Source organism: Oncorhynchus mykiss, chromosome 11, assembly GCF_057628025.1.
Source record: "Oncorhynchus mykiss isolate SJ-2025 chromosome 11, ASM5762802v1, whole genome shotgun sequence".
NCBI classification, from domain to species: domain Eukaryota; kingdom Metazoa; phylum Chordata; class Actinopteri; order Salmoniformes; family Salmonidae; genus Oncorhynchus; species Oncorhynchus mykiss.
This window is the reverse complement of record NC_143032.1, coordinates 58,883,717-58,909,256: the sequence shown is the minus strand read 5'-3', so window position 1 is coordinate 58,909,256 and position 25,540 is coordinate 58,883,717. Positions and strand designations below refer to the sequence as shown.

The following is a 25,540-nucleotide window of genomic DNA, read 5'->3' as shown; positions in this document are numbered from 1 at the left end:
AAGCCATTCTGGTGTGTCTTTGGCATTCAAATCTATGTAATTGTTCTTCTGAAAAATAAAACTCTATCCCAGTCTTAGATTTTCAGAAGACTACTGTAAGGACAGACGCTGGGAGACGAGAAGCAAGCGGAGGGAGTGAATATTTAATAAACAACCGACATGAAACAGAACACGGACAGCGTCTGGACAGGGGAAACAAAACGACATTAATGCTGACACAGGGATGGAACTGAGGAATAGACAGGCAATAGACAGGCAATCAAAAACGTGAAGGAGTCCAGGTGAGTCCAATGAAGTGCTGATGCGCGTAATGATGGTGACAGGTGTGCGTAACCATGGGCAGCCTGGCGCCCTCGAGCATCAGAGAGTGGGAGCGGGAGCAGGCGTGACAACTACAGAGGGTTTTTCTCAAACTTTTTCCTTGGGCTTTGCTCATTGAATTTTTTTTATCTTGACAATCTTGCTAGTCCCTGCCGGTTACAAGCATACCCATAATATGATGCTGCCACTGCCACCACAATACTTGAAAATACAGAGGATCAACAACATTGTATTCACTCCACATTACTGGCCTGTATGCCAAAGTTAAAAGGAGGAAGCCTGTGTTTAAAAAAAATCCACTCCAAATCGTTCATTATTTTTGCAACAAGGCCTTTAACTAACACTGCAAGACAAATATTCTTACTTTTTGGCCAAAATGAAAAACTACCAGTTTGGGTCAAATCCAATACAACACAACACATATTGGAACCCTCTGTGTTTTCATGTATTATGGTGGCAGCATAATTTCTCTTCTAAAATAGGTTTTGAAAGAGTTATTTTCAATTGTGGGATAATAATAATCAAAGCAGATAATGTCCATGGACATGTTTCTCTTTTGTGGGGTATGGGGGGGCCCTCAAAGGCATTTTGAAATGGGCCCAAAAATCGCTAACCCCAACCCTAATCTTAGCTTCATGTCAACACCCTGGCTCAACCATAACCATAACCATAACCCTAAACCCTAAACCCTAACCCGTAACTTCTACTTTAGGCAACATGTTGGAAATTATGTTGGGTAAATACTTAATCTGACCACTAAGTGGCAGTGTTACACTGTTAATGAAGAGCTAGGCTACACCTTCTAAATTCAAGAGGCAGATCACAGGCCACAAGTTTAATACAAACAGTTGTGTGACTTGAGCCACATTGAAACCAATGCCATAACCCACTAAATATCAATTTCTTATACACCTTTCTTCTTAATTTATGGTTGGTGTGACTCAGCTGATGGTAAGGTGACATGATGCTGGAAGCCTGGAACAGTTGGTTTTCTCTCATGAGGAGATAATGTGGAGGGAGGGGAACAGAGAGGGTTGTTGATCTCACAGCACAGCCAGGCTGTTAAATATTTATCTTGGATGGCAGAGCGGAGCTGGATTGCAGTCAGGACAGAGAGAGATAGAGAGAGCCAGAGAGAGGAGGAATCCACTAGTCCACCATGGGCCTGAAGAATATCTGAGGACTGAGTCAGACGCTGGGTAAGACAGAGGGGCCAGCCAGCCTCTCTACCACAGGTTGTCAGGAATAACAACAAAACTAAGGAACTCTGTGAAGCGAAACAGGAGGAATAACGTTGTACCTGTACTGTAAGTATACTTTCTGGACCAGATTATCTCTACTTCTGCACAGGTTGTTTATGTTGAGAAACAGGTTGTTTATACTGCTGTCATAACAGCTGTCATTACAACAGTTTAAAGGTAATTTCTCCAACCACTACCACAGTCAATAAGTTTCTTGTTCTTCAACATGTTTGATATTCTAAAGTAGAAAGCAGTTACCAATGTGTCCACTTTACACTGCTGTCCTGCAACATACTACAGTACTTTCCTCTGCAACACACTACTTCCCAAACTGGGTGGGCAAGAGAGGCCTGCCTTTGCAGCATGGGGATTGCTGTTTTTGGAGCAGACCATGGAAACACTGATTCTTCTCCTCCAGCTTTGGGCATGTGTATATCATGTAAATGTGTGACTAAGTGCGTTAGTGTGAGCCCAGGTCTGTATTTTGAATTTGTGTATTCGTGCAGAGATAGCAACCCTAGCATTGCATTGCTTTGTGTCAACTTACATTATGACTCAAGGTTTAGTTTAGCAAATCTGCATCTCATTCTCTCACACCAACCTTTTTCAGAGCATTTCTTTTCATTCTGTACGTAAATCCGAGACAGTCCATTTAGTATTATATGTTACGTTTCGTATGGTATGTATTCATTTGTGGATGTCCATCACCCTTTTTGTATAAAACAGTGGGTCAAAAAAGTATTTAGTCAGCCACCAATTGTGCAAGTTCTCCCACTTTAAAAGATGAGAGAGGCCTGTAATTTTCATCATAGATACATTTCAACTATGACAGACAAAATGAGAAAAAAAATCCAGAAAATCACATTGTAGGATTTTTAATGAATTTATTTGCAAATGATGGTGGAAAATAAGTATTTGGTCAATAACAACAATTTATCTCAATACTTTGTTATATACCCTTGTTGGAAATGACAGAGGTCAAACTTTTCTGTAAGTCTTCACAAGGTTTTCACACACTGTTGCTGGTATTTTGGCCCATTCCTCCATGCAGATCTCCTCTAGAGCAGTGATGTTTTGGGGCTGTTGCTGGGCAACACGGACTTTCAACTCCCTCCAAAGATTTTCTATGGGGTTGAGATGGGGTTGAGATCTGGAGACTGGCTAGGCCACTCCAGGACCTTGAAATGCTTCTTACGAAGCCACTCCTTCGTTGCCCGGGCGGTGTGTTTGGGATCATTGTCATGCTGAAAGACCCAGCCACATTTCATCTTCGATGCCGTTGCTGATGGAAGGAGGTTTTCACTCAAAATCTCACTATACATGGCCCCATTCATTCTTTCCTTTACATGGATCAGTCGTCCTGGTCCCTTTGCAGAAAAATAGCCCCAAAGCATGATGTTTCCACCCCCATGCTTCACAGTAGGTATGGTGTTCTTTGGACGCAACTCAGCAATCTTTGTCCTCCAAACACGACGAGTTGAGTTTTTACCAAAAAGTTATATTTTGGTTTCATCTGACCATATGACATTCTCACAATCTTCTTCTGGATCATCCAAATGCTCTCTAGCAAACTTCAGACAGGCCTGGACATGTACTGGCTTAAGCAGGGGGACACGTCTGGCACTGCAGGATTTGAGTCCCTGGCGGCGTAGTGTGTTACTGATGGTAGGCTTTGTTACTTTGGTCCCAGCTCTCTGCATGTCATTCACTAGGTCCCCCCGTGTGGTTTTGGGATTTTTGCTCACCGCTCTTGTGATCATTTTGACCCCACGGGGTGAGATCTTGCGTAGAGCCCCAGATCGAGGGAGATTATCAGTGGTCTTGTATGTCTTCCATTTCCTAATAATTGCTCCCACAGTTGATTTCTTCAAACCAAGCTGCTTACCTATTGCATATTCAGTCTTCCCAGCCTGGTGCAGGTCTACAATTTTTTTTCTGGTGTCCTTTGACAGCTCTTTGGTCTTGGCCATAGTGGAGTTTGGAGTGTGACTGTTTGAGGTTGTGGACAGGTGTCTTATATACTGATAACAAGTTCAAACAGGTGCCATTAATACAGGTAACGAGTGGAGGACAGAGGAGCCTCTTAAAGAAGAAGTTACAGGTCTGTGAGAGCCAGAAATCTTGCTTCTTTGTAGGTGACCAAATGCTTATTTTCCACCATAATTTGCAAATAAATTCATAAAAAATCCTACAATGTGATTTTCTGGATTTTTTTCTTCTAATTTTGTCTGTCATAGTTGAAGCGTATCTATGATGAAAATTACAGGCCTCTCTCATATTTTTAAGTGGGAGAACTTGCACAATTGATGGCTGACTAAATACTTTTTCCCCCCACTGTATGTTAAAAATTACAATTCGTATTGTATGCTACAAATTTGCAAAACGTGTGATATTTTACGAATTCTAGCTAGGTGGCTAACGTTAGCTAGGCTCGGGCTTAGGTTAGGGTTAAGTTAGGATTTAGGGGAATGGTTAGCTAAAAAGGTTAAGGTAAGGGTTAGGATTAGGGTTAGGGGAAGAGTTAGCTAACATGTTAAGTAGTTGCAAAGTAACTCAAAAGTAGTAAGTAGTTGAAAAGTTGCTGATTAGCAAAAATGCTAAAGTAGTCCATGACGAGATTCAAACTCTCCACATTTGGGTTACTAGACGCTCGCGCTATACTCCCACCCATCCACCCCAACCAAGTAACGTTCTGTCTTTTGTAACCACACCAAAAGTAACATATCATACTCATGCAAGTCAGATTTACATTTACTATGTCAAGTCTAGTTTATGATACCAGGCTGCTCACACAGGCCTTAGACTGTGAATGGAGCACCATACTATTACTGGATCCATCTCAAACAAAAGTCTGTTTATTTAGATGGCTATGGAAATGGCCTCCTCGGTTCCTGCTCATGGAACACAAAAGGTCGGTGCCACTGAGGCTGTGCCTGCATGGGGATTTCTATTATTTCCAGCTGCAGATGGAAACTATTACAAAGTCGCTGTATAGTGGAGTGGGGGGGTGCATGCTCAAACACACACCCACACACACATACATACACACATACAGTCACTCACTGACACAAAAAAAAACATTCAAACTCAAGCTCGCAGAAGATAAAAGACACCCTGTTGGCTGGAGAGAGTGAGAAAGAGCAGCAGTGGTTCTCTCCCTCCCTCCTTCTTTTTCTTTCTCAAGAACACCTCTCTACTCAGCCTGCACTGCTCTGTAAGTACAACTCTCTCTCTCTCTGTCTGTCTCTGGTGCTCCACACCAAGACTAAAAAACAGTTCATATTGTGAGACTCCTGCTCTCTCTCTTCTGCTCTATCACTTAGAGGACTGAAGAGATCAGGAGCATAATGACAGGATTATACACTTGAACTGTGGGAACTGGGACTCTGTTTATCTTTAGTTCTCCATGTGTGTCAATTACTTTTTGTCTGAATATTGTTAAACAGTAACAGCATAGTAGTTCTGGTAGAGTTCTAACATTGTGTTAGGGAGGAGCTATCTTTCACTGTCTATGGTTGAGCAGATAGGAATCAGAACTCCACGGAAAAACAGGTTTCTGCTGTTTCCATGGCTGTTGTTTTGGGCTAAGAGCTATGCTGAATGAAACCACTTCAGTGTTGCACTTCTGGTTATGCTGTACATGTTCATGTACACATACTGTATACGTTAATTTGTTCATTCGTTCATTCAACATGCCAGTGTTTTATCATTATCATTTTGTTACCATCCCGTATGTGAAGGGCTTACTAGTAATTTAACTATCATTTCCACTTCTATGGCTTTGGTGCTTGTTCTCTGTTTAGCTTGTTTTTAATGTACCCCCTTTTTTCTCCACAATTTTGATTTTGTCTCTTCACGGCAACTCTCCAACTGGCTCGGGAGAGGCGAAGGTCGAGTCATGCGTCCTCAGAAACATGACCCGCCAAACCGCACTTCTTAACACCGGCCCGCTTAACTCGGAAGCCAGCGGCACCAATGTGTTGGAGGAAACACTGTTCAACTGACAACCGAAGTCAGCCGGCAGGCGCCCGGCCCACCACAAGGAGTCGCTAGAGCACGATGAGCCAAGTAAAGCCCCCCCAGCCAAACCCTCCCTTAACCCGGACAACGCTGGGCCAATTGTGCGCCGTCCTATGGGACTCCCGGTCACGGCTGGATGTGACACAGCCTGGGATCAAACCTGGGTCTGTAATGACGCCTCAAGCACTGTGATGCAGTGCCTTAGACTGCTGCACCACTCAGGAAGCCCTAGCTGGGTTGTTTTATCCTAGTAGTAGATAACCTTGAGAGCTCCAAATGGATAATGATTATTCAGATTCTTCTTTGGGCAAACCACCACAAGCATATATTCTTGTGTTCATTCCTCTACTCTTATACTCAGGGTGAATAAGTGCTGTGCATCTTAGTGCTGATAGAGAGAACGAAATAGAGGTTTCTTATCATAGGTTAACTCTCAGAAGAGCATTCCTCTAAGTAGAGTCTAAGCAGAGGTATGCATGGGAATGGTGGGCTTCACCATCAGTCAGGATTATGGCTCATAGGGTTGGGAGATGGACCGACCGCTGTCACCAAAGGTTTGTGTACAAGCAAAACAAACCAACAACCCCCATGGTGCTGTTGTGTCCTTCTGAAAGGCATTGTAAGAACACTGTCACATTGTACACTGAGTGTACAAAATATTATCTTTCCATGACATAGACTGACTTGGTGAATCCAGATTTAAGCTATGATCTCTTATTGATGTCACCTGTTAAATCCACTTCAATCAGTGTAGATGAAGTGGATAAAATGAGTCAAAGAAGGCTTTTTAAGCCTTGAGACGATTAAGACATGGATTGTGTATGTGTGCCATTCAGAGGGTGAATGGGCAAGACAAAATATTGAAGTGCCTTTGAACGGAGTATGACTGTGTCGAGAACTGCAACGCTGCTGGGTTTTCACCTTCAATTTTCCCGTGTGTATCAAGAATGGTCCACCACCCAAACAACATCCAGCCAACTTGACACAACTGTGGGAAGCATTGGAGTTACAATGTGCCAGCATCCCTGTGGAACACTTTCAACACCTTGTAGAGTCCATGCCCAACGAATTGAGGCTGTTCTGAGGGGAAAAGGAGGTGCAACTCAATATCAGGAAGGTGTTCCTATTGTCTTGTTCACTCAGTGTGTGTCCGGCTGTATGGAAGACGGTGATGATCATTTAGGCTGTATGGGAGACAGTTGTGATCATTTAGGCTGTATGGGAGACAGTGATGATCATTTAGGCTGTATGGGAGACAGTTGTGATCATTTAGGCTATATGGGAGACAGTGATGATCATTTAGGCTGTATATGAGACAGTGATGATCATTTAGGCTGTATGGGAGACAGTGGTGATCATTTAGGCTGTATGGGAGACCGTTGTGATCATTTAGGCTATATGGGAGACAGTGATGATCATTTAGGCTGTATGGGAGACAGTTGTGATCATTTAGGCTGTATGGGAGACAGTTGTGATCATTTAGGCTGTATGGGAGACAGTGGTGATCATTTAGGCTGTATGGGAGACAGTTGTGATCATTTAGGCTATATGGGAGACAGTGATGATCATTTAGGCTGTATATGAGACAGTGATGATCATTTAGGCTGTATGGGAGACAGTTGTGATCATTTAGGCTGTATGGGAGACAGTTGTGATCATTTAGGCTGTATGGGAGACAGTGGTGATCATTTAGGCTGTATGGGAGACAGTTGTGATCATTTAGGCTATATGGGAGACAGTGATGATCATTTAGGCTGTATATGAGACAGTGATGATCATTTAGGCTGTATGGGAGACAGTTGTGATCATTTAGGCTGTATGGGAGACAGTGGTGATCATTTAGGCTGTATGGGAGACAGTTGTGATCATTTAGGCTATATGGGAGACAGTGATGATCATTTAGGCTGTATATGAGACAGTGATGATCATTTAGGCTGTATGGGAGACAGTTTTTTAGGCAAAGGTCACCTAAGGATAAACCAGCTGAACTGAGAGTTTTTATATTAAACGTCTTTCAGTGTTCAGCAATACTTAGTAATAGGATTGTACTACTATGTATTAAATCTTAAAGGCTTGATGGAAACCAAATAGTTCCTTTTATGGGCAGTTTTGATAGTTTAATTCCAAATGCATGATTCTATTTTTGCTATAAATTCAGATACTGTAGTCTAGTGCTTTACTAGGAAATGTTTTTCCTAAGCAGTAGTAAAAGTATGCAGCCTATAGCCATCATCAAGTGAGGTAGTTCACTGGTATGTGACAGAGATTTATATCATGATGTATTTACTCACTTGGCTTGGCATTTGGGATTTCAATGACCCACACTATTGTTTCATAGAAACATCCTGGAACATCCAGGAAAATACCACTGAGGTTGGACAGGGTTTGATAGAAACATACTGGAACATAGTGACATACCACTGAGACAGGACAGGATTGAATGTGTTTTGCTGTAGTTGAAAGTTGCTAGGTGGGATTTACCAGTCTGGTACAGAGCTTGAGAGTTGCTAGGGTTAAGTTATTAAGATCCCATCACTGTTACAAAAACCATGCTATGAACTCAGTGGGATAGTGAAACAAGCTACAGTTCCCACCTCTCCAAATATAGTATTTCTCATTGGAGGGAGGTACAGGCAAGATCGCAGTGAGAGAGAAAGATATGTATGTGTATAGGGGAGAGAGAAGGAGAGAAGAGTTAGGGGGAGTGTTTGTGAGAGAGGTGCTGGGTCCTCGGCCAAAGCAGCGATCCCCTCTTGCACCTCATTGAGCCACAGAGTGACAGGGTGCAGGATTGGGTCACAGCGGGGGACTGTGCCTGCCTGACTTCCCTAACTGGGACCTATAGCCTACTCCACTACAGGCCAAACTATCCAGAACCGTTTCTTCTCCTAGGGCTAAAAAACTCTGCTTTCCTTTAGCAAAAACAACCTCCAGAGAAGGGGTGAAGACTCAGTAAGTGGATACTGTCTGGTATTTGCCTGAGTTTCAGTGTCCCAAGCCAGACCACTGACTTATTAAAAAAGAGTTGACTCTTTCAATTCCAACCTGGAACTGGCCAAGGAGAGGGGCTTCCACACACGCACGCGCACACACACGCATCCGCACACACACACGCATCCGCACACACACGCATCCGCACACAGCTTATCAAATAATTTCTAGTTTATAGCTGGTCTGTCAGGAAAGTGCAATAAAGGTGAGTGGACTACCACCTGCAACGTGGGCCGTGTAAAGGTTAACTCAGTACCTGAGAAACATGTGACAGAAACATTTATGTTCAGTGGCTGAAGCATATTAAAATTGATTCACCTACCCTCACATATAGTTTCTCTTTAGTCATCGTACTAACGTGCTGTAGTTGGATATCAGTGATGTGTGGAAGGGCAGGGGATGTGAGAGAGACCAGCTTTGTCTGTTTGTCTAGGGTCTAGTGGTGGCTCCAGTGTCAGTAGGATACATGGGGTGGACCCCCCAAAAGACTAATGATGCCAGAGGATCATCAGAGAACCCCCCTGGACTGAGAGAGCTCTTTCTCTCCCCTCCCCTCCTCTCTACTCCCATCCCTTTGACTGGACAGAGACCTGGCCTGTATATGCCTGCAGAACAGACACAAACAAACAGCAGCACAAAAGAGAGGGAGTCATGGGAGAGAAATCGACAGAGAGAGAGGTGTGTGATAGGGTGGGGTGTTGGAGAGGTGGAGGTGATGAACTATTTGCATTCCCCTTTGGTTAACCCTGCGCTGTGAAATATCACCTCATCACAACAATGGGCCCTCTTCATTGAAGGAGCCCCACACTGACAAGCAAAGAGGAGGGTGCCTTTTGAACACGGCCCAGGGGTTGCCATGGCTATGCCTGTCAACCGGGAAGTCCTTCACAGGCGGAGCAAGTCCAGAGAGAGAGAGAGAGAGAGAGAGAGGGAGGGAGGGTGGGCGGGCGGGAAAGAGAGAGCACGAGTAGAGAGTGACTGCCCACAACATATTGGGCTTACATGCACAACGGAGCAGACAGGACTTTGAGAGGTGTGTTGTTCCCTGGGATTCTGCATCAGAGGTGAGTAGCCTACATTTTTCCTATGATGAGGCAGGACTGTAGGATGACATAGCATGAGATACACTTGTCAGATATATAGCCAGACAGATATTTTGCACTAACTATGTAACTATGTAATCACGTGGTTGTGCTTTGCTCTGTTTTTATTGAAGAGTTGATTCGCCTGCCCGTCGGCCTGTCTGCTCCTTGCTTACTTGCTTCACAGGATTGGTGAGGTAGACCAGGAATTTGTCCGTGGTTTCTTTTAGAGACTCTCAGTAAACTGAGAGGATGGCCATACAGCGAGACCCAGTACAATATAAATATACTTACGTTAAGGCTGTCTCATTCTGACAAAAGAGCCTGATTTATTCTGCTACCCTCAGTGATGACGTCAATGCTGTGATTTAGGAACTGTCCTAGAGTAGCAGTCTGAGTTGTGGCATGTGGATGATTGAGTGGAGGAGAGGAGAGGGCAGCTCTGAGGCACCCCCTGTCACATTACAGGAACACAGAGGGTGGGCATGAGAGGAGGGGGCTGTGTTATTATGGTCCTTACTCACTGCTCTGCCCACGGGTTTGGAAATACTGTACTGTAATCATGGGGGCTTTCTTATTAACTCTGTATAGAGGTGTGATTCCCATGATGTGACATGTGGAAATAAACATCCCTGTCAGGGACACTTCCCTGGGACACTGCCCCTAACACAGGGCCCACTGGCTCCAGACATGTTCTCCCTTTACCTTGGGGGTTATTATGGATGTCAGGAGGATTTCTACACCCTGCACTGATCCTCTTTGAGCTCTTCTGAGATCTCTCTTGCTCCATCACCACAGCCTATACTCACTGAAAAAAAATAATCGTATCAATCATAATTACAAAAATAAAGGAGTGTAAAGGCTGAACTACCTTTCATAACACTGCATGAGCCCTAATGTGAGTACAGTAACCTCTCTGAAAACTCCAAACACTCTCTGGTTCAGCCGTCATATTATTAGCGGCCCCCTCAAAGTGAGGCTATGGTATGTCTGATGAAGAGCATCTAATCTAGCAGGGAACACGTAGTATCTCCATTGACAAGTAACACTGAAGCCATGTCTCCCCCAAGCAGCAGGCTGAGGGGAGGGATCACCATACAAGGAGGCAGAATAGTTTCCTTCTGATAAATGTGTGTATCGCTCAATAAACGCGTGTCATAAACAGGCCTGGTCCAGGTCCTTGTATGGTCTACGGCTGTGTGTTCACATGGGCCAAGTTGCAGTCTGGAGACAAGGCAGGAGTGTGTGATTAACCTTGTAGGATACTTTAGAGAACATCTTTATAATAACAACCTGATGATGAGTCACCCCTCAGGTCTTTGAAAAGGATTTGTGATGATCTTACATCCTGTTCAAGCAAAAAGATATTGACGGTCTTTTCAGGTTTATTGCTTTCGTACGAAACTTATCCCCTGGAATTTACTACATTGTGTGAGATTATTTGATAAGGCATTACCTGCCTCCTACTCATCCGGAGAGTAGTTGTGCGAGACCAGACATGGCCCACTGGGCACAGACCTCAGTTTTGATTTACATTTGATTGAGTTTTCAACTAACTGGAATTCATTGTGAAATCAACAAACCATTTCATGTTATTGGATTTAGGTTAAAAGTTGGGTGAAAAAAAGACAAAATGCCCTTACGATGATGATTGGTTGAAAATCCAATCAGTTTTCCACTTTGATTCAATGTCATCACATAGAGTTTTGGGGTTGAAATGATGTGGAAGCATAGTTGATTCAATCAGTTTTTGCCCAAATGTTTAAAAATTAATATATATATATATATATATATATATATTTCCATGAAAGGATACATGCAGATGAAGGGATGTTTATGCTGTCTGATATTAAAGAAAACCAATATGTTTTCAGGACCTGTATTGCACTACACTACAGGAACACACAAACAAACAAACTGACCACTTTAAGCAGACATGTCGGTGTTTTGGTCTGTCCTTATTAGTCTAACTCTGAGCAGGACTTAGATCCGTTCTCATGGCTGGGAACAACATTATGGAGTCAATGATTAACCTGCTCCTTCTGCCAAACACAGCCCCTCACACAGAGGCCAATGGAGGTGGTCAGTCATAGAAATACAATGAATAGAGAGGATGTCGCTAGTTTGATTAGTTGCAGGGACTTTTTTAGGTGTCAAATCGAGTTATCCATAAAGTGACTTTGCACAACAATTTCACTATACTCAAGCTATGATACTAGTGATGGGGGAAAAATTGATATATTGCGATATTATAAAAATGTTTTGCTAGATAGTGTTAAATCTGGCTAGTCAGATGTACCTACAACAAACTCCTGTATTTGCTTATAGCTTGTTCTCTATCTTCTTTTAAATAGTGAGCCAACATGTTTTCAGCACTTTTATTTCCATGACTGATCAAAACTAATTTTCTCATGCTCTCTCATCTCTCTCATACTCTCTCTTTTCTCTCATACTCTCTCTTTACCCTCATGCGCTCTCTTCAGAACATCAAATTGCAGTATCGAATCACAATACATATGGAATTGTGAGAATTGCACTACATATCGTATCAGCACCTAAGTATCGTGATAATATTGTATTTTGAGGTCCCTGGCAATTCCCAGCCCTATATGATACTACCGTGAACTGCACTTTTTGGTTTATGTCAAATAACATGAAAAATGTCTAAATTGTGTGAATCAATGCTTCAATTCAATTGTTGAGTTTCGTTCATTCTCTTTCAAGCCGAAAAATGTTTCCATGATGTTTGGCATGAAGACAAGTTTTTCTATTGTTATTCCAACTGACTGTAAACTCTCCCTCTACCCTGCTGGGGCTCTGGCAGGCTGCCTGTTGTGGTGATACAGTTGGTAGCAGAAGTTCAGGGGTCGCCACCGCGACAACCAAAACAACAACTCATGAGGTGTATTTTGTCACTGTCCTGACAACCATACTCCCTGGGAGAACAATGCAATGGATGAGGAGTTGGTGGAGGTGATGTGGAAGAGGTCAGAGCTGGGCCGAGTCACAGGAAAACCCCCACTGAGCACAGATGTCATTTCAACATCAACGTTACATTTGGTTGAGTTGTCAACTGACATGAATTCAATGTGAACTCAACAATACATTTCACCATGGATGTAGGTTAATATTTGGGGGGAAAAAAATAACATTGCCTTTTTATTTCACTAGGCAAGTCAGTTAAGAATAAATTCATATTTACAATGACATGTAAAGCCCCCGCAGCCAAACCCTCACCTAACTCGGACAATTGTACACCGCCCTATGGGACTCCCGATCACGGCCAGTTGCGATACAGCCGGGAATCGAACACGGGTCTGTAGTGACACCTCTAGCACTGCGATGCAGTGCCTTATAACACTGCACCACTCGGGAGCTTGCACCACCTTTACACTGATGACTTTTTCCAAATCCAATCAGTTTTTCACATTGATTCAATGTCATCATATTGAAAGCTGTTGTTGAAATTATGTGGAAACAAAGTTGATTCAACCAGTTTTTACCCAGTGGCCTCCTACAGCAGAGAAGAGGAGGAGAGGAGCAGAGGAGGAGAGGAGCAGAGGAGAAATCTGGGTGACAGAGAAACAGAGTGCCAACTCATTTTTCATGAGATCATCCTATTGCAACATTTGACCATAAAAAAATACTGGTGCTTAGAGAAATCCTGTTGTGAAACACCTTCTTGTAATAAAAGGTATTTATGGGATTGAAGATTAAAGCAAATATATGAAAAATGTCCCTATACGTTATTGGCTACGATGAAAGCTAATATAGTTTGGTTTTTGCCCTAGCACTACACAGCTGATTCAAATAATCAACTAATCATCAAGCTTTGATCATTTGAATCAGCCATGTAGTGTTAGGGCAAAAGTCATAATATGTACCCTTTGGGGTCCCGAGAACTGAGCTTGGGAAACGCTGCACTAGCTATTATCAAAGACAGATTTACTCACAAATAAACCTTGATGAACCATACGACAGATCGCTCCAACAACCAGAGTGACATAGGCTATTAACTGAGATTGACAAACAATTTTCACCAAATGTAAATACCAATGTAGCAAAGATATTGTACACAAGCGATAGTCTACGATGGCATCATATTTTATATCATCCGACGAAATGAAACACTGCTTAACTCAGCTCAGCCATAGACCGATGTAGCATCCACAGTTACAACCAAACAACTAATAGGTGTCACTAAAAAAACAACATATGGACACATGTAATCAGTATAATTTACAACACAAACTCCATAGCCTTTCACAATAGATTTACATACTTCCAATGCACTGCAAACACACACACACACACACACACACACACACACACACAAAATAATATTATTATTATGTGAAATATTATTACACACACATACATAATAAGATTCTAATGAAATGTCCAACAATCAAAATGACTGAAAAATGCTATTCAAAACATCAAATAAGTGTCTCATCAAAACAGAATTTAAGCTTGATTAATCAAATGCATCATAGGATGTTGTCAAATTTCATTTGTCATGTGCGCTGAATACAACAAGTGTAGACCTTACCGTGAAATGCTTACTTAAAAGCCCTTAACCAACAATGCAGTTCTAAGAAAATAGAGTTAAGAAAATATTTACTAAATAAACTAAAGTATAAAATTAAATTTAAAAAAAATGCAACACAAAAAATAACAGTAATGAGGCTATATTCAGGGGGTACAGGTACCGAACCAATGTGCGGGGGTAAAGGTTAGTCGAGGTCATTTGTACATGGTGGTAGGGGCAAAGTGACTATGCATAGATAGTAAACAGCGAGTAACAGCAGTGTAAACAGGGAGTACAGTCGTGGGTGAACAGGGAGTACAGGAAAGGACTAAGCACACACCCCTGAGGGGCCCCCCTGTTGAGGATTAGGGTGGCAGATGTGTCGTTGCCTACCCTTACCACCTGGGGGCTGGCCCGTCAGGAAGTCCAGGATCCAGTTGCAGAGGGAGGTGTTTAGTCCCAGGGTCCTTAGCTTTGTGGGCACTAGTGAACAGGCAACTCTGGGATGCTGGCCTTCTAGGCAGAGTTGCAAAGAAAAAGCCATTTCTCAGACTGGCCAATAAAAATGAAAGATTAATATGGGCAAAAGAACTCTGCCTAGAAGGTGCAGTACAGTGTCCATTCGTCAGACTGTTTTTACTTGCTCGCTACCTTTGTTCAGTTCAAGGGATGCAAGCACCAAATTAGTCAGGAACGACCACGCCCGTCAACAATTTGAATGGATTTGAATGGAAAGCATGCATACCTTGACACCTTTCCTATGGTTTTGTAGCATTCTTAGCATATTTTTTGATTTTGAGCCTAAAAACCACCAGAATCATTAGGGGAAAACATTAGATAACAAAAAAGAATGATTAAAAAATATACAATTATACTGTATTTTCTATTTGGCTTTTCATAACAGCTTTTTTATTTGATTATCACAGCATTGCTGACCCTGCCTACCCTGACCCTGCGTACCCTGACCCTGCCTACCCTGACCCTGCCTACCCCGACCCTGCCTACCCCGACCCTGCCTACCCCGACCCTGCCTACCCTGACCCTGCCTACCCCTACCCTGCCTACCCTGACCCTGCCTACCCTGACCCTGCCTACCCCTACCCTGCCTACCCTGACCCTGCCTACCCCTACCCTGCCTACCCTGACCCTGCCTACCCCGACCCTGCCTACCCCGACCCTGCCTACCCTGACCCTGCCTACCCTGACCCTGTCTACCTGACCCTACTTCACTGATATAGTCATACAGCAGCTTTGCTGTTAGTTATCGAGTCGGTTCCTTGACCTATGTAACTGTACGTCTCCATTCTACTCAGTTACACGGTTGCTATTCTGGGCCGTGAGGGAAACGTCCCATAGATTTCCTGGGAATCAGCAGCAGGGAGTGGTGAAGTTCAGTGACCCCATGCTGACTAACACTTTTCTGTCTCACTGCATCATAGTGCACTGTTACTGTTACTAACACCACCTCCTACTTCCTCTCTCTGCAAAGTCTGTTGTCTCAATCTAATTAGTCTACTGGTCTCTACTGATCTCTGTATCTGTATCTAACATCTGAGTTTGTGAACCATTATCTCATTAAATGGAAGGCAACTGCTTATGTATTAAAGGTAAAGTCACATTTATTGACAACCCGATTCTCTTGAAATGTGAGTCTATTGAAAAGCATCTGGCAAAGTTCAAAGGGACGAAATGAGTTCTGTTGAGCAGAGATGTGTGAGGCCATGTGAGAGGGATTACCACACAGACATCCTCCCTGTCTCCTATTGTCATATTTCTTCAATTATCTATCCTCTTTCCTTGTCCCAAAGCAGCCTGGTTGTTGCCCCATAAGGCCACAAGGCAGATGCTGGAAGACATGGTGAGGGCATTACACAAGGCACACTGCAGCTCTAGCAATCTGACATAAGATATTGCATGTGTGAGAAATGTTCAAAATTACTAGAGCATTCCAAATTATACCTGTGTGACTTAATCATGGCATCCAGAGTACAAGAAACATCTTGGACATCAAAGTCAAGTTGACAGACTCTGACATTCCTCACTAGTAGTAAACCAGCCCTGATCTTGGATTTTCAACCCTATATGGTATACCAGACATTATGAGCTTTGCAGGTGTTTTTTATTCATATATACAGTATATTGCATATAGCAGAATTGTATCTGACTTTGTTTAATGCTGTTGGAGGAATCTGCTCCATGTGAAAGAGATAGTCATGGTATTTGAACGTTACTAATCAGATAAGAATGTGTGGGGAGTTCAAAGTAAACATATCCCAGGGAGAAGCAAGGTTCTGGAGCAGGATTTGTTGCCAGATATCACAGCTGATTTTGCCTTATTAGGCTGGATCATGTTTGGTGCTCTATGAGTGGTAATATGCGTAGCTCTGGCTGATAGAGTTAGACCTCCATCCTCCATCCAGACTCATTTAGGTAAGGAGAATGGTGGAGGCCAAATGCACAGACAAAAGGAGAAGCATTTTTTGTGTGCTTCTAACGCATACTGATGGAGATACTTCTACCTATGATTTTATATTTCAAAGGCCCAGCGCAGTCAAAAACATGATATTCCTGTGTTTTATATATATTTCAACACTATGAGGCTGGGGTAATACTGCAAAATTGTGAAAATTGTTGTTTGAAAAGACTGCCTGAAATTTCAGCCTGTTTTGGGATGGAGTTTTGGTCTGCCTGGTGACATCACAAGTTAAAGTTATTGCTTGAGAAATTGCTCTTAGCTAAGAAGCTATTTTTATTTATTTTTGACCATTTTAATTTGAAAACAATCGCAATACGGTACTTATGATTTGAGATTGAGATAAAAAAAACACTGCATTGGATCTTAAAGTTGTTTTTGTTGTGATGCCAAAGATACTAAAAGTACCTAGGCTGGAATTCTTTCAAACCTGCAGTAAGGAGGTGATATTGTTACTGCCATAATTGGAAGTGCATTTGAAGTAATTTGGTGAATCAGAAAATGTTAAAGGATACTATTCTAATAAACACATTCATGTTTGCAGTGCATAAGTCATGTATGTCTATGCGGTGTGGGTGGGTGTGCCACAGTGGCTGTTTCACTGAATCCCGCCCTCAGAGCAGATATTGTAACGGTGTTCTGTTGTGAACTGAGAGGACGTTTGTCTGCAGCTGTTTTCTTACAAAGTCTGTAACAAAACAGTCAATGCATGTTGATCCCCCCTCTTCATGTATCATGATTAGATATGTCTCTCCAGTAATAACACAATTTATAATATTTATACATGAAAAGAAGAAATAAGAGAGCCCTATTGCTGCAGTGATTGACGTTGAGACATGAATGGCAGCAGTGTTAGGAACAAAAAGGAGCTCAATTGTTTGCCCTTTTGGAGTATTAGATTGAACAGTCCTCCTATGTGGAAATATTATTTGTCCAAAATGCCAATGAATCACACGTCTAGTTATCCATCAGTGAGATGGGATCTCAGAGTGAATGTCAGCCCAAAGAGCACCACATACAGCCAGACCTGAGGGTTGTAATGGCCACAGAATCAGGAGAAACCAACATGATGTCAAACATCTATAATGCTGCCTGCCCTAAAGGCCATTGGAAGTGTGAATACCACAGTGAAAACAACCAGAAAGCCTAACTGATTAACACTGTTGGCAAGTGTGATATACTGTTAAAGTGTCCCTCACATAAACATGATTACTTTTAGTGCAGTCTTAACATCTGTGTTGTATCTGAGTTGTAATGGTATTATTGTAGACAATGATCCCCCGTTTCCCATATTTTCCCTCTTACGTAACCTGATTTATTCGGAGGTGATGAGTCAGAAAGAGTGACATCATTGTCCGGAACCAGAAACACTGATTGGATCTCTCTGCTACATTTTGTCTTGTTGTTGTTGTACTGTACACAGACAGAGTGCATATATCTGTCTCTAAGCACTGACCATAATGATTACAGTCCGTAAAGTTGCGGGCCACATGGAAAACCCATCAACCCAAATACTCTTGGACAGCTCTCAGCCTCGCCTGGCCAAGGCACAAGTCGGAGAAAGTTGATCTCAAATGGAAAGTCTTAATAATCACGTATCAATTCTCAAGTCCCATGGTAGCAGTTGTAGATCTTTTCAGGTCTTGCGTTTCCATGCCAACCCTGTTATTATGGGTTTTTGGAGCCACTGTAGAGGAGAGGAAATGACCTCCCTTTGAGTCCCCAAAGGCCTTTGATGTAGAAACAGCTAATCTGATTTTCCAAGGTGCTGGTGATTAGGACCTGACTTCAGCCTGACATGGCTCACTCTCGCCACGGTGGCCATTCCCACAGCTCTCTTTCACTGTATGTCATGGAAGAGTTTAGGGAGAGTTGTGACTCATGTTTTGAATGGCCTCTGCTGTGGTAACAGGGATAGGAGGATAACAAACGTTCTCCTTTCAGAATGCCTTGACAGTGGGTTAATAGAACCCCAGTCAACTCAACTCATGACTTAGTTTTGATTTATGGACGAAAAGGTTGTTTGGCAGACAGACTAATGACTCAGAGATTAAATGTTAAATGTTCCATTGAAAAGAATGGTCTGTGGCATAGGATGAATCAATCAACCCCACAGAGACCCAACAAAGGACGTTACACATTAACATGTAATATAGACGTGCAACGTTTTCTAGACAGTAATGCTATTTTGATCTGGAATGCGTTCACTCGTCTTTAGAGAACACACAATTCAGTCTTGAATGCCTGCCTGCTCTTCTGCCGGGAATTGCATCAAAGTTCAGATCTCTGGGAGTGATGTTCGGCATTTATAAAAAATTATCCAATAACTGAAGAAGCACAGTTTGTTGCATTGTAAGTGACTTTTATCAGTGCAGGCAGCTCCTGAGCTCTTTGGTCAGTCCCTTCCCACTGGGCACAGACGTCAACTCAATGTGTATTCCAGATTGGTTCACAACAACGTTGATTCAACCAGTGTGGGTTATTTGCCTTCAAAACTTGGACGTGACCCAACTAAAAGGCATAATGCAATTGTCTCTGGAATAAGAGGTAATTGACCATAAATCTGTTTGTCTCCTTTTAGGGTGTTGTGTAAGAGAATATGCTACCGTGGTGTTCTCTGCATGTGAGTGACTTGATATCAATTATTTGCTCACCATCTAACCAGTATGTGTGTTTTGTTTATCACAGGTGAATACTTTGGCGGCTGCACAAAGACTTTGGTGTCATAGACCAGCCAGGCTCATAACAAATGAAATGCAGTCTCAGGTACAGGCATTTTGGCTCACAAATTTGATTTAGGATTTGAGAGTAAAACTGACATCTTTCTCTAACTCCACATGAAGAGAGCTAGATTCTTAGTAGAACTGAATTCTATGAAAGAACATATTCAGGCAGACCCAAAGTATTGAAGATTTGATAGAGATATTAAAAACAAATTGAATTTGCTGTGTCAGAGAAAATAATCTTTGAAGTCTGCCTTGGCAGAGTTGGCATGAACAGCATACAGAGAGGTGCCTTTTAAAGATGCTATACAACAAGGCAAAACAACAACACATAAGTTAGAATGAAAATAACAGCTATTTACTGTATTTATAGGCTACAATTTCCATGAAAATGCCCCAGTCCTAGCTCCATAATGGTATCTCTCGGAATAGCTAGATACAGTTTCATCCTGTGTGAGAGGCACAAGAGCTTCCCATGACCCCCAGAGTTCACACAGAGAGAGCTGAAATGCCCCTTGTGGACTCAAACACGCAGGAATAGGCTAAGAGGGGCAGTGTTGGGCAGCAAGGAGGGAGGCTGACCAGTTGACACGGAAACTTAGAGAGCAGGGGAGGGCTTTGGGAGAATCACTAATGCTGGTGCACTTTCACTGCGGTCAACATCAGCGACCCCTTTTCGACCCCCTCGGCCTGGGCCACTCCCCCTAGTTGGAGAACACAAGGCCCAACTGAATGGATGGTTAATGGGCTTATAATGGGCCTCTCCTGTTTCAGCCCCCTGATCTAGGTCCTGAATGGGCCCTTTCTACAGCCTCTGCAAGGGAGATGATGAAGTGGGTGGAACAGCACATCCTTCTGCTGCTCTGCTTTAAATAAATGAGAGGCCTTTTCACCAGGAGCCCCACTGTTAGGGTCAATTAATGTCCACATAAAAACAATGTCGTTAACAAGCCCACCCGACCTCCCACAGAGAGAGAGAGCGCGAGAGAGAGAGAGAGAGCGAGAGAGAGAGAGAGAGAGAGAGAGAGAGAGAGAGAGAGAGAGAGAGAGAGAGAGAGAGAGAGAGAGAGAGAGAGCATTAACAAAATGACATGGCTGTGTTTAGATGTAGTGTTCAACTGCCTCTCTCCTGTAGCAACGTGTGGACATCCTGGACCATCTGAATGGCTCTCGTATCGTCTTCTCTGACGATGGCCCTCCCTCCAGCCAGCAGCATCACCTGTCCCCTCCAGACCTGACCCAGGAGGTGGTGGTCATCTCCCCGGGGCTCCCCACCCCCCTTCTCAGCCCCTTCCATTCCACAAGACTGCCACCCGTGGAGCTCATTAAGGCAAACAAAACTGTTAAGGCGATACACATGGTTATTGTACAGATGTAGAATCTTAATTCGGGCCAATTTGCTACAGCAGGAAAATAATCCTGCAGCAATAGGAAATGTGAATTATTATATGAATTATAATTAATGTACATTTATGTAGGGGTTGATACATTTTTCTTAAGGGAAAATCAAGTCTGACATTTCTAAGTGGAAATTGCAAACTTCAGAGGCCTTGTTCAACCTCAAATGCACTAAAGGTTTTAAATGTCCTGCATTGCAGGAAAGTTCTCCTGAAACAGGGTGATCAAATTAAGACCTTTGGATGACCTTTGGGTGGTGGACCATTCTTGATACACACAGGAAACTGTTGAGTGTGAAAGCCCAACAGCACTTAAATATTTTGTCTTGCCCATTCACCCTCTAAATGGCACACACACAATCCATATCTCAATTGTCTCAAGGCCTAAAAATCCTTTAACGTGTCTTCCTCCCCATCTAATACACTGATTGAATTGGATTTAACAAGTGACATCAATAAGGATCATAGCTTTCACCTGGATTCACCTGGTCAGTCTATGTCTGAAAGAGTAGGGTTCCTATGTTTTGCACACTCTGTGTAGATCACACGTTATATTGAGAGACAACGGCTCCTTTCTGTGGAATTGTCTAGTATCACAGGTTCAGTGTTATGCCACTGGATTGGAATATACTGGATCTTGATAGAGGACCTGCATTTGTGTTGGTTAATCCAATATATGATAATGTGTCCTGCACTACAGACTATTTCCACAGTTTAGTTTATTAAGATCCCCATTAGCTCCTGCACATGCAGCAGCTACTCTTCCCGGGGTCCACATAGAATGTACAAGTACACGACGAAGTACAGAACAGTAATAGACAAGAACAACATAAGATATTACTTTTTTTAAAAATACATTTTATTTTATTTTTTATTTCACCTTTATTTAACCAGGTAGGCAAGTTGAGAACAAGTTCTCATTTACAATTGCGACCTGGATAATAATGAAGAGTTATATATAGTAAAGACACCAAGAGACAACAAAAATACTATTTACACAAAATTCATATATACAATCACATGCTCTCCAACTGTTAATATTTATATCAGACTAATTGATTTTCCATCTTAGGTTTCAGAGGTCAATGGGAGTGACCCTCTTACCGACCCTCTTCGTTTTGGATCATACTATGGCCCTGCTCAATCAAATGGTAGGATTATAGTTTTCTTTAAATTATCATATAGAGCATTACATTTTGAGTTTTATGTTTAAGTCATGAATGTGCAAAGTCTTATGGGATCTTTGGTGGGAGAGAAGACAGAACACTCTGGAATACTCTCAATGGAGACATGACTGATTTGTGCTGCGGTCGCAGTCTGCAATCTTCTGCTAAAAGATTCTCAGAACTCTGTGTTTCAAATGAAGCCTTCACAATCATACTATTATCACCCTAAAATGTATTATATGACGCAGGGTATTAACCACACAATTGCTTCATAAATGAAAACAACCTCCATTTCACAGTGGCACTCTGTGGCCACCCAGTGGCAATGGTGGTGAAGAAGGCTTGAATGTTCATACTGCTACTCAGCTGAAATGTAATAGAAAAATGAGGACAGTTAGAATTGCTTTTGATAACAGGTCTGTCCTGTCTTTCTGTAACAGGGGGTCTTTCTAATGGAGTCCAGACCAGGGGCTCTTCCACTCTGCCACGCAGGGTTGCTACAAGGGAGGAGCGGCTCATCAAGTTCTCTGGGATCGGCCCAGTGGATGAAACAGGGATGCCCATCGCCTCAAGATCAGTAAGATGAACACAGACAGATAGCAGCTTGCATAACCATACATAAAAGCATCTGCTACGTAGCATATATTATTGTTATATTTATATCATATTATAACCATATATCGCCCTAGGGCCCAGACTTTTTCTTAATCTGGTCACGCAGATAATAAATACTCCTTGGTACACTCAAACAGGTGTAGGATCTTAATTTGACCAGTGTTGTCGCAGTAAAATAATCCTGCAGAAACAGGATTTAAACGTTTAGTCTATAATGGTGCTTGATCGATGGTTAGGCTATTAGCTGTCCAAAAGGAGGCTACATGAAAAGTGCAATACTGTTAATATAATCCAGGCTGTATCACATTCGGCCGTGATTGGGAGTCCCATAGGGCAGCGCCCAATTGGCCCAGCGTTGTCCGAGTTTTGCCAGGGTAGGCCGTCATTGTAAATAAGAACGTGTTCTTAACTGACTTGACTAGTTAAATTAAGGATAAATCCAAAAATACATTTAAAAAAGAAATTATTATTGAATTTATGTAACACATGAAGCTCATCTGCATTTCCTGCGGTACAGCAAAACTCTCAGCAACAAAAGAGTGGTCAAATTAAAATCCAACATCTGTAGTTGTCATTTACCTGGAGCCAAAATGTCCTCATTCATGTACTCTGAAACTTCTGAGAGCTTTTTCTCATATGTCTAACAAGGTGTTTTTGTCATGTTTCCTTCTTTTCTCACACCAGAGCGTGAACAAGCCCAAAGACTGGTACAGAAGCATGTTCAGGCAGATCCACAAGAAGCCAGAAGGTATGACTTCTCCTCCCTCTCACCTTCTCTCACACACACTCACTCACACCAGCCCAGACAGAGAATTCCTTTCTATCAATGTCAGCCTCCAGAGAGCTGATCCAGAAGGCAGATTATTCCAGGGACAGGAGAACTCTCAAGATGTTTTGATATCTATACCCAATCATTCCAACTTATCTACAGTATCTCCACATATCTAGCACCATCCTAAATGTATTCCTTCATACCAGTTCTTATATCCAGTTGTATATCAGTAGTCTATTTCTGGTTATGTGTCTGCTTGGTGGTATTGACAGGCAGCACTCAGGTCCTCAGAGTGACAGGACAGGAATGGCCAGGATGGAGTTTAAAACTGATTCTCAGGTGTCACCACTCTCCAGGCAGTTGGCTTTTAACCCACTACAGGTTTCACAGCCACTGATGCCTCCTGAGAGCAGTGTCTACTGCGCTGGTTCATTGTGCCATAGGCACCAACCTGATTAATGTGCAGGTGATGGATTCCTTTGGCAGAGTACAGAAAATATTTGCATTAGTCACATATCAGAATTGCATTGGAATGTTTGGGGTTAGGAAAGTACGGAATAATTTAAAAAAATGGTTTGGAGAGCCTTTACACACAAAATATATTGATGAATCAAATATACAGTGGTTTGATTCCTTCTGAAAATTGCCATATTCCATTCTTTGACCCATGGTAATGTTAGAAGATTTTTATTTTATTTTTGATTTATTTCACCTTTATTTAACCAGGTAGACTAGTTGAGAACAAGTTCCCATTTAAAACGGTGACCTGGCCCAGATAAAGCAAAGTAGTGTGACACAGACAACAACACGTGGAGTTTCACATGGAATAAACAATAAACAAGCCAATAACACAATTACAAGTCAATGACACAGTAGAAAAAAAAGAAAGTCTATATGCAGTGTGTGCAAAAGGCATGAGGTAGGCAAAAAATAGGCCATAGGAGCGAATAATTACAATTCATCAGATTAACACTGGAGTGATAAATGAGCAGATGATGATGTGCAAGTAGAGAAACTGGTGTGCAAAAGAGCAGAAAAGTACATAAAAACAGTATGGGGGTGAAGTAGGTAGATTGGGTGGGCGATTTACAGATGGACTAAGTGGAAGCGATCGGTTAGCTGCTCAGATAGCTGATGTTTAAAGTTGGTGAGGGAAATAAAAGTCTCCAACTTCAGCGATTTTTGCAATTCGCTCCATTCACTGGCGGCAGAGAACTGGAAGGAAAGGCGGCCAAATGGGGTGTTGGCTTTGGGGATGATCAGTGAGATATACCTGCGGGAACGTGTGCAATACTGCTGGTGGGTGTTTGTTATCGTGACCAGTGAACTGAGATAAGGCAGAGCTTTACCTAGCATAGACTTATAGATGACCTGGAGCCAGTGGGTCTGGCGACAAATATCTAGCGAGGGCCAGCCGACTAGAGCATACAGGTTTCAGTGGTGGGTGGTATAAGGTGATTTGTTGACAAAACGGATGGCACTGTGATAGACTGCATCCAGTTTGCTGAGTAGAGTATTTGAAGCTATTTTGTAGATGACATCGCCGAAGTCGAGGATCGGTAGGATAGTTAGTTTTACTAGAGTAAGTTTGATGGCGTGAGTGAAGGAGGCTTTGTTGCGAAATAGAAAGCCGATTCTAGATTTGATTTTGGAGAAGTTTAATATGAGTCTGGAAGGAGAGTTTACAGTCTAACCAGACACCTAGGTATTTATAGTTGTCCACATATTCTAGGTCGGAACCATCCAGGGTGGTGATGCTAGTCGGGCGGGCAGGTGTGGGCAGAGAACGGTTGAAAAGCATGCATTTGGTTTTACTAGTGTTTAAGAGCAGTTGGAGGCCACGGAACGAGTGTTGTATGGCATTGAAGCTCGTTTGGATATATACAGAGAAAAGAGTTGGCCCGAGAATTGAACCCTGTGGTACCCCCATAGAGACTGCCAGAGGACAACATGCCCTCCGATTTGACACACTGAACTCTGCCTGCAAAGTAGTTGGTGAACCAGGCGAGGCAGTCAATAGAAAAACCAAGGCTATTGAGTCTGCCGATAAGAATACGGTGATTGACAGAGTCGAAAGCCTTGGCCAGGTTGATGAAGATGGCTGCACAGTACTGTCTTTTATCGATGGCGGTTATGATATCGTTCAGTACCTTGAGGGTGGCTGAGGTGCACCCGTGACCAGCTCGGAAACCGGATTGCACAGCGGAG

At 42.6% G+C, this 25,540-nt stretch overlaps 1 protein-coding gene across 30 annotated transcripts in view; it reads left to right on the top strand.

Moving 5' to 3' along the window:
* The first annotated feature begins 1,171 nt into the window (after nt 1-1,171).
* Nucleotides 1,172-25,540, top strand: part of sorbs3 (sorbin and SH3 domain containing 3) — a 38,120-nt gene continuing 13,751 nt past the window's right edge. For 6 of the 30 annotated variants that reach the window (XR_016484607.1, XR_016484604.1, XR_016484602.1 and 3 more), the window contains exons 1-6: nt 1,172-1,628; nt 19,348-19,425; nt 20,518-20,712; nt 21,852-21,930; nt 22,386-22,522; nt 23,245-23,308. Coding sequence is in view for 18 of the 30 variants with exons in the window: in XM_090190647.1 (XP_090046773.1) it covers nt 19,414-19,425; nt 20,518-20,712; nt 21,852-21,930; nt 22,386-22,522; nt 23,245-23,308 (487 nt within the window). In the remaining 12 variants the exon portion in view is untranslated. Of the gene's footprint in view, nt 1,629-4,540; nt 4,777-9,460; nt 9,638-19,347; nt 19,426-20,517; nt 20,731-21,851; nt 21,931-22,385; nt 22,523-23,244; nt 23,309-25,540 lie in introns of those variants that run through there. The other 24 variants (XR_016484606.1, XR_016484600.1, XR_016484598.1 and 21 more) reach the window with 8 other exon arrangements.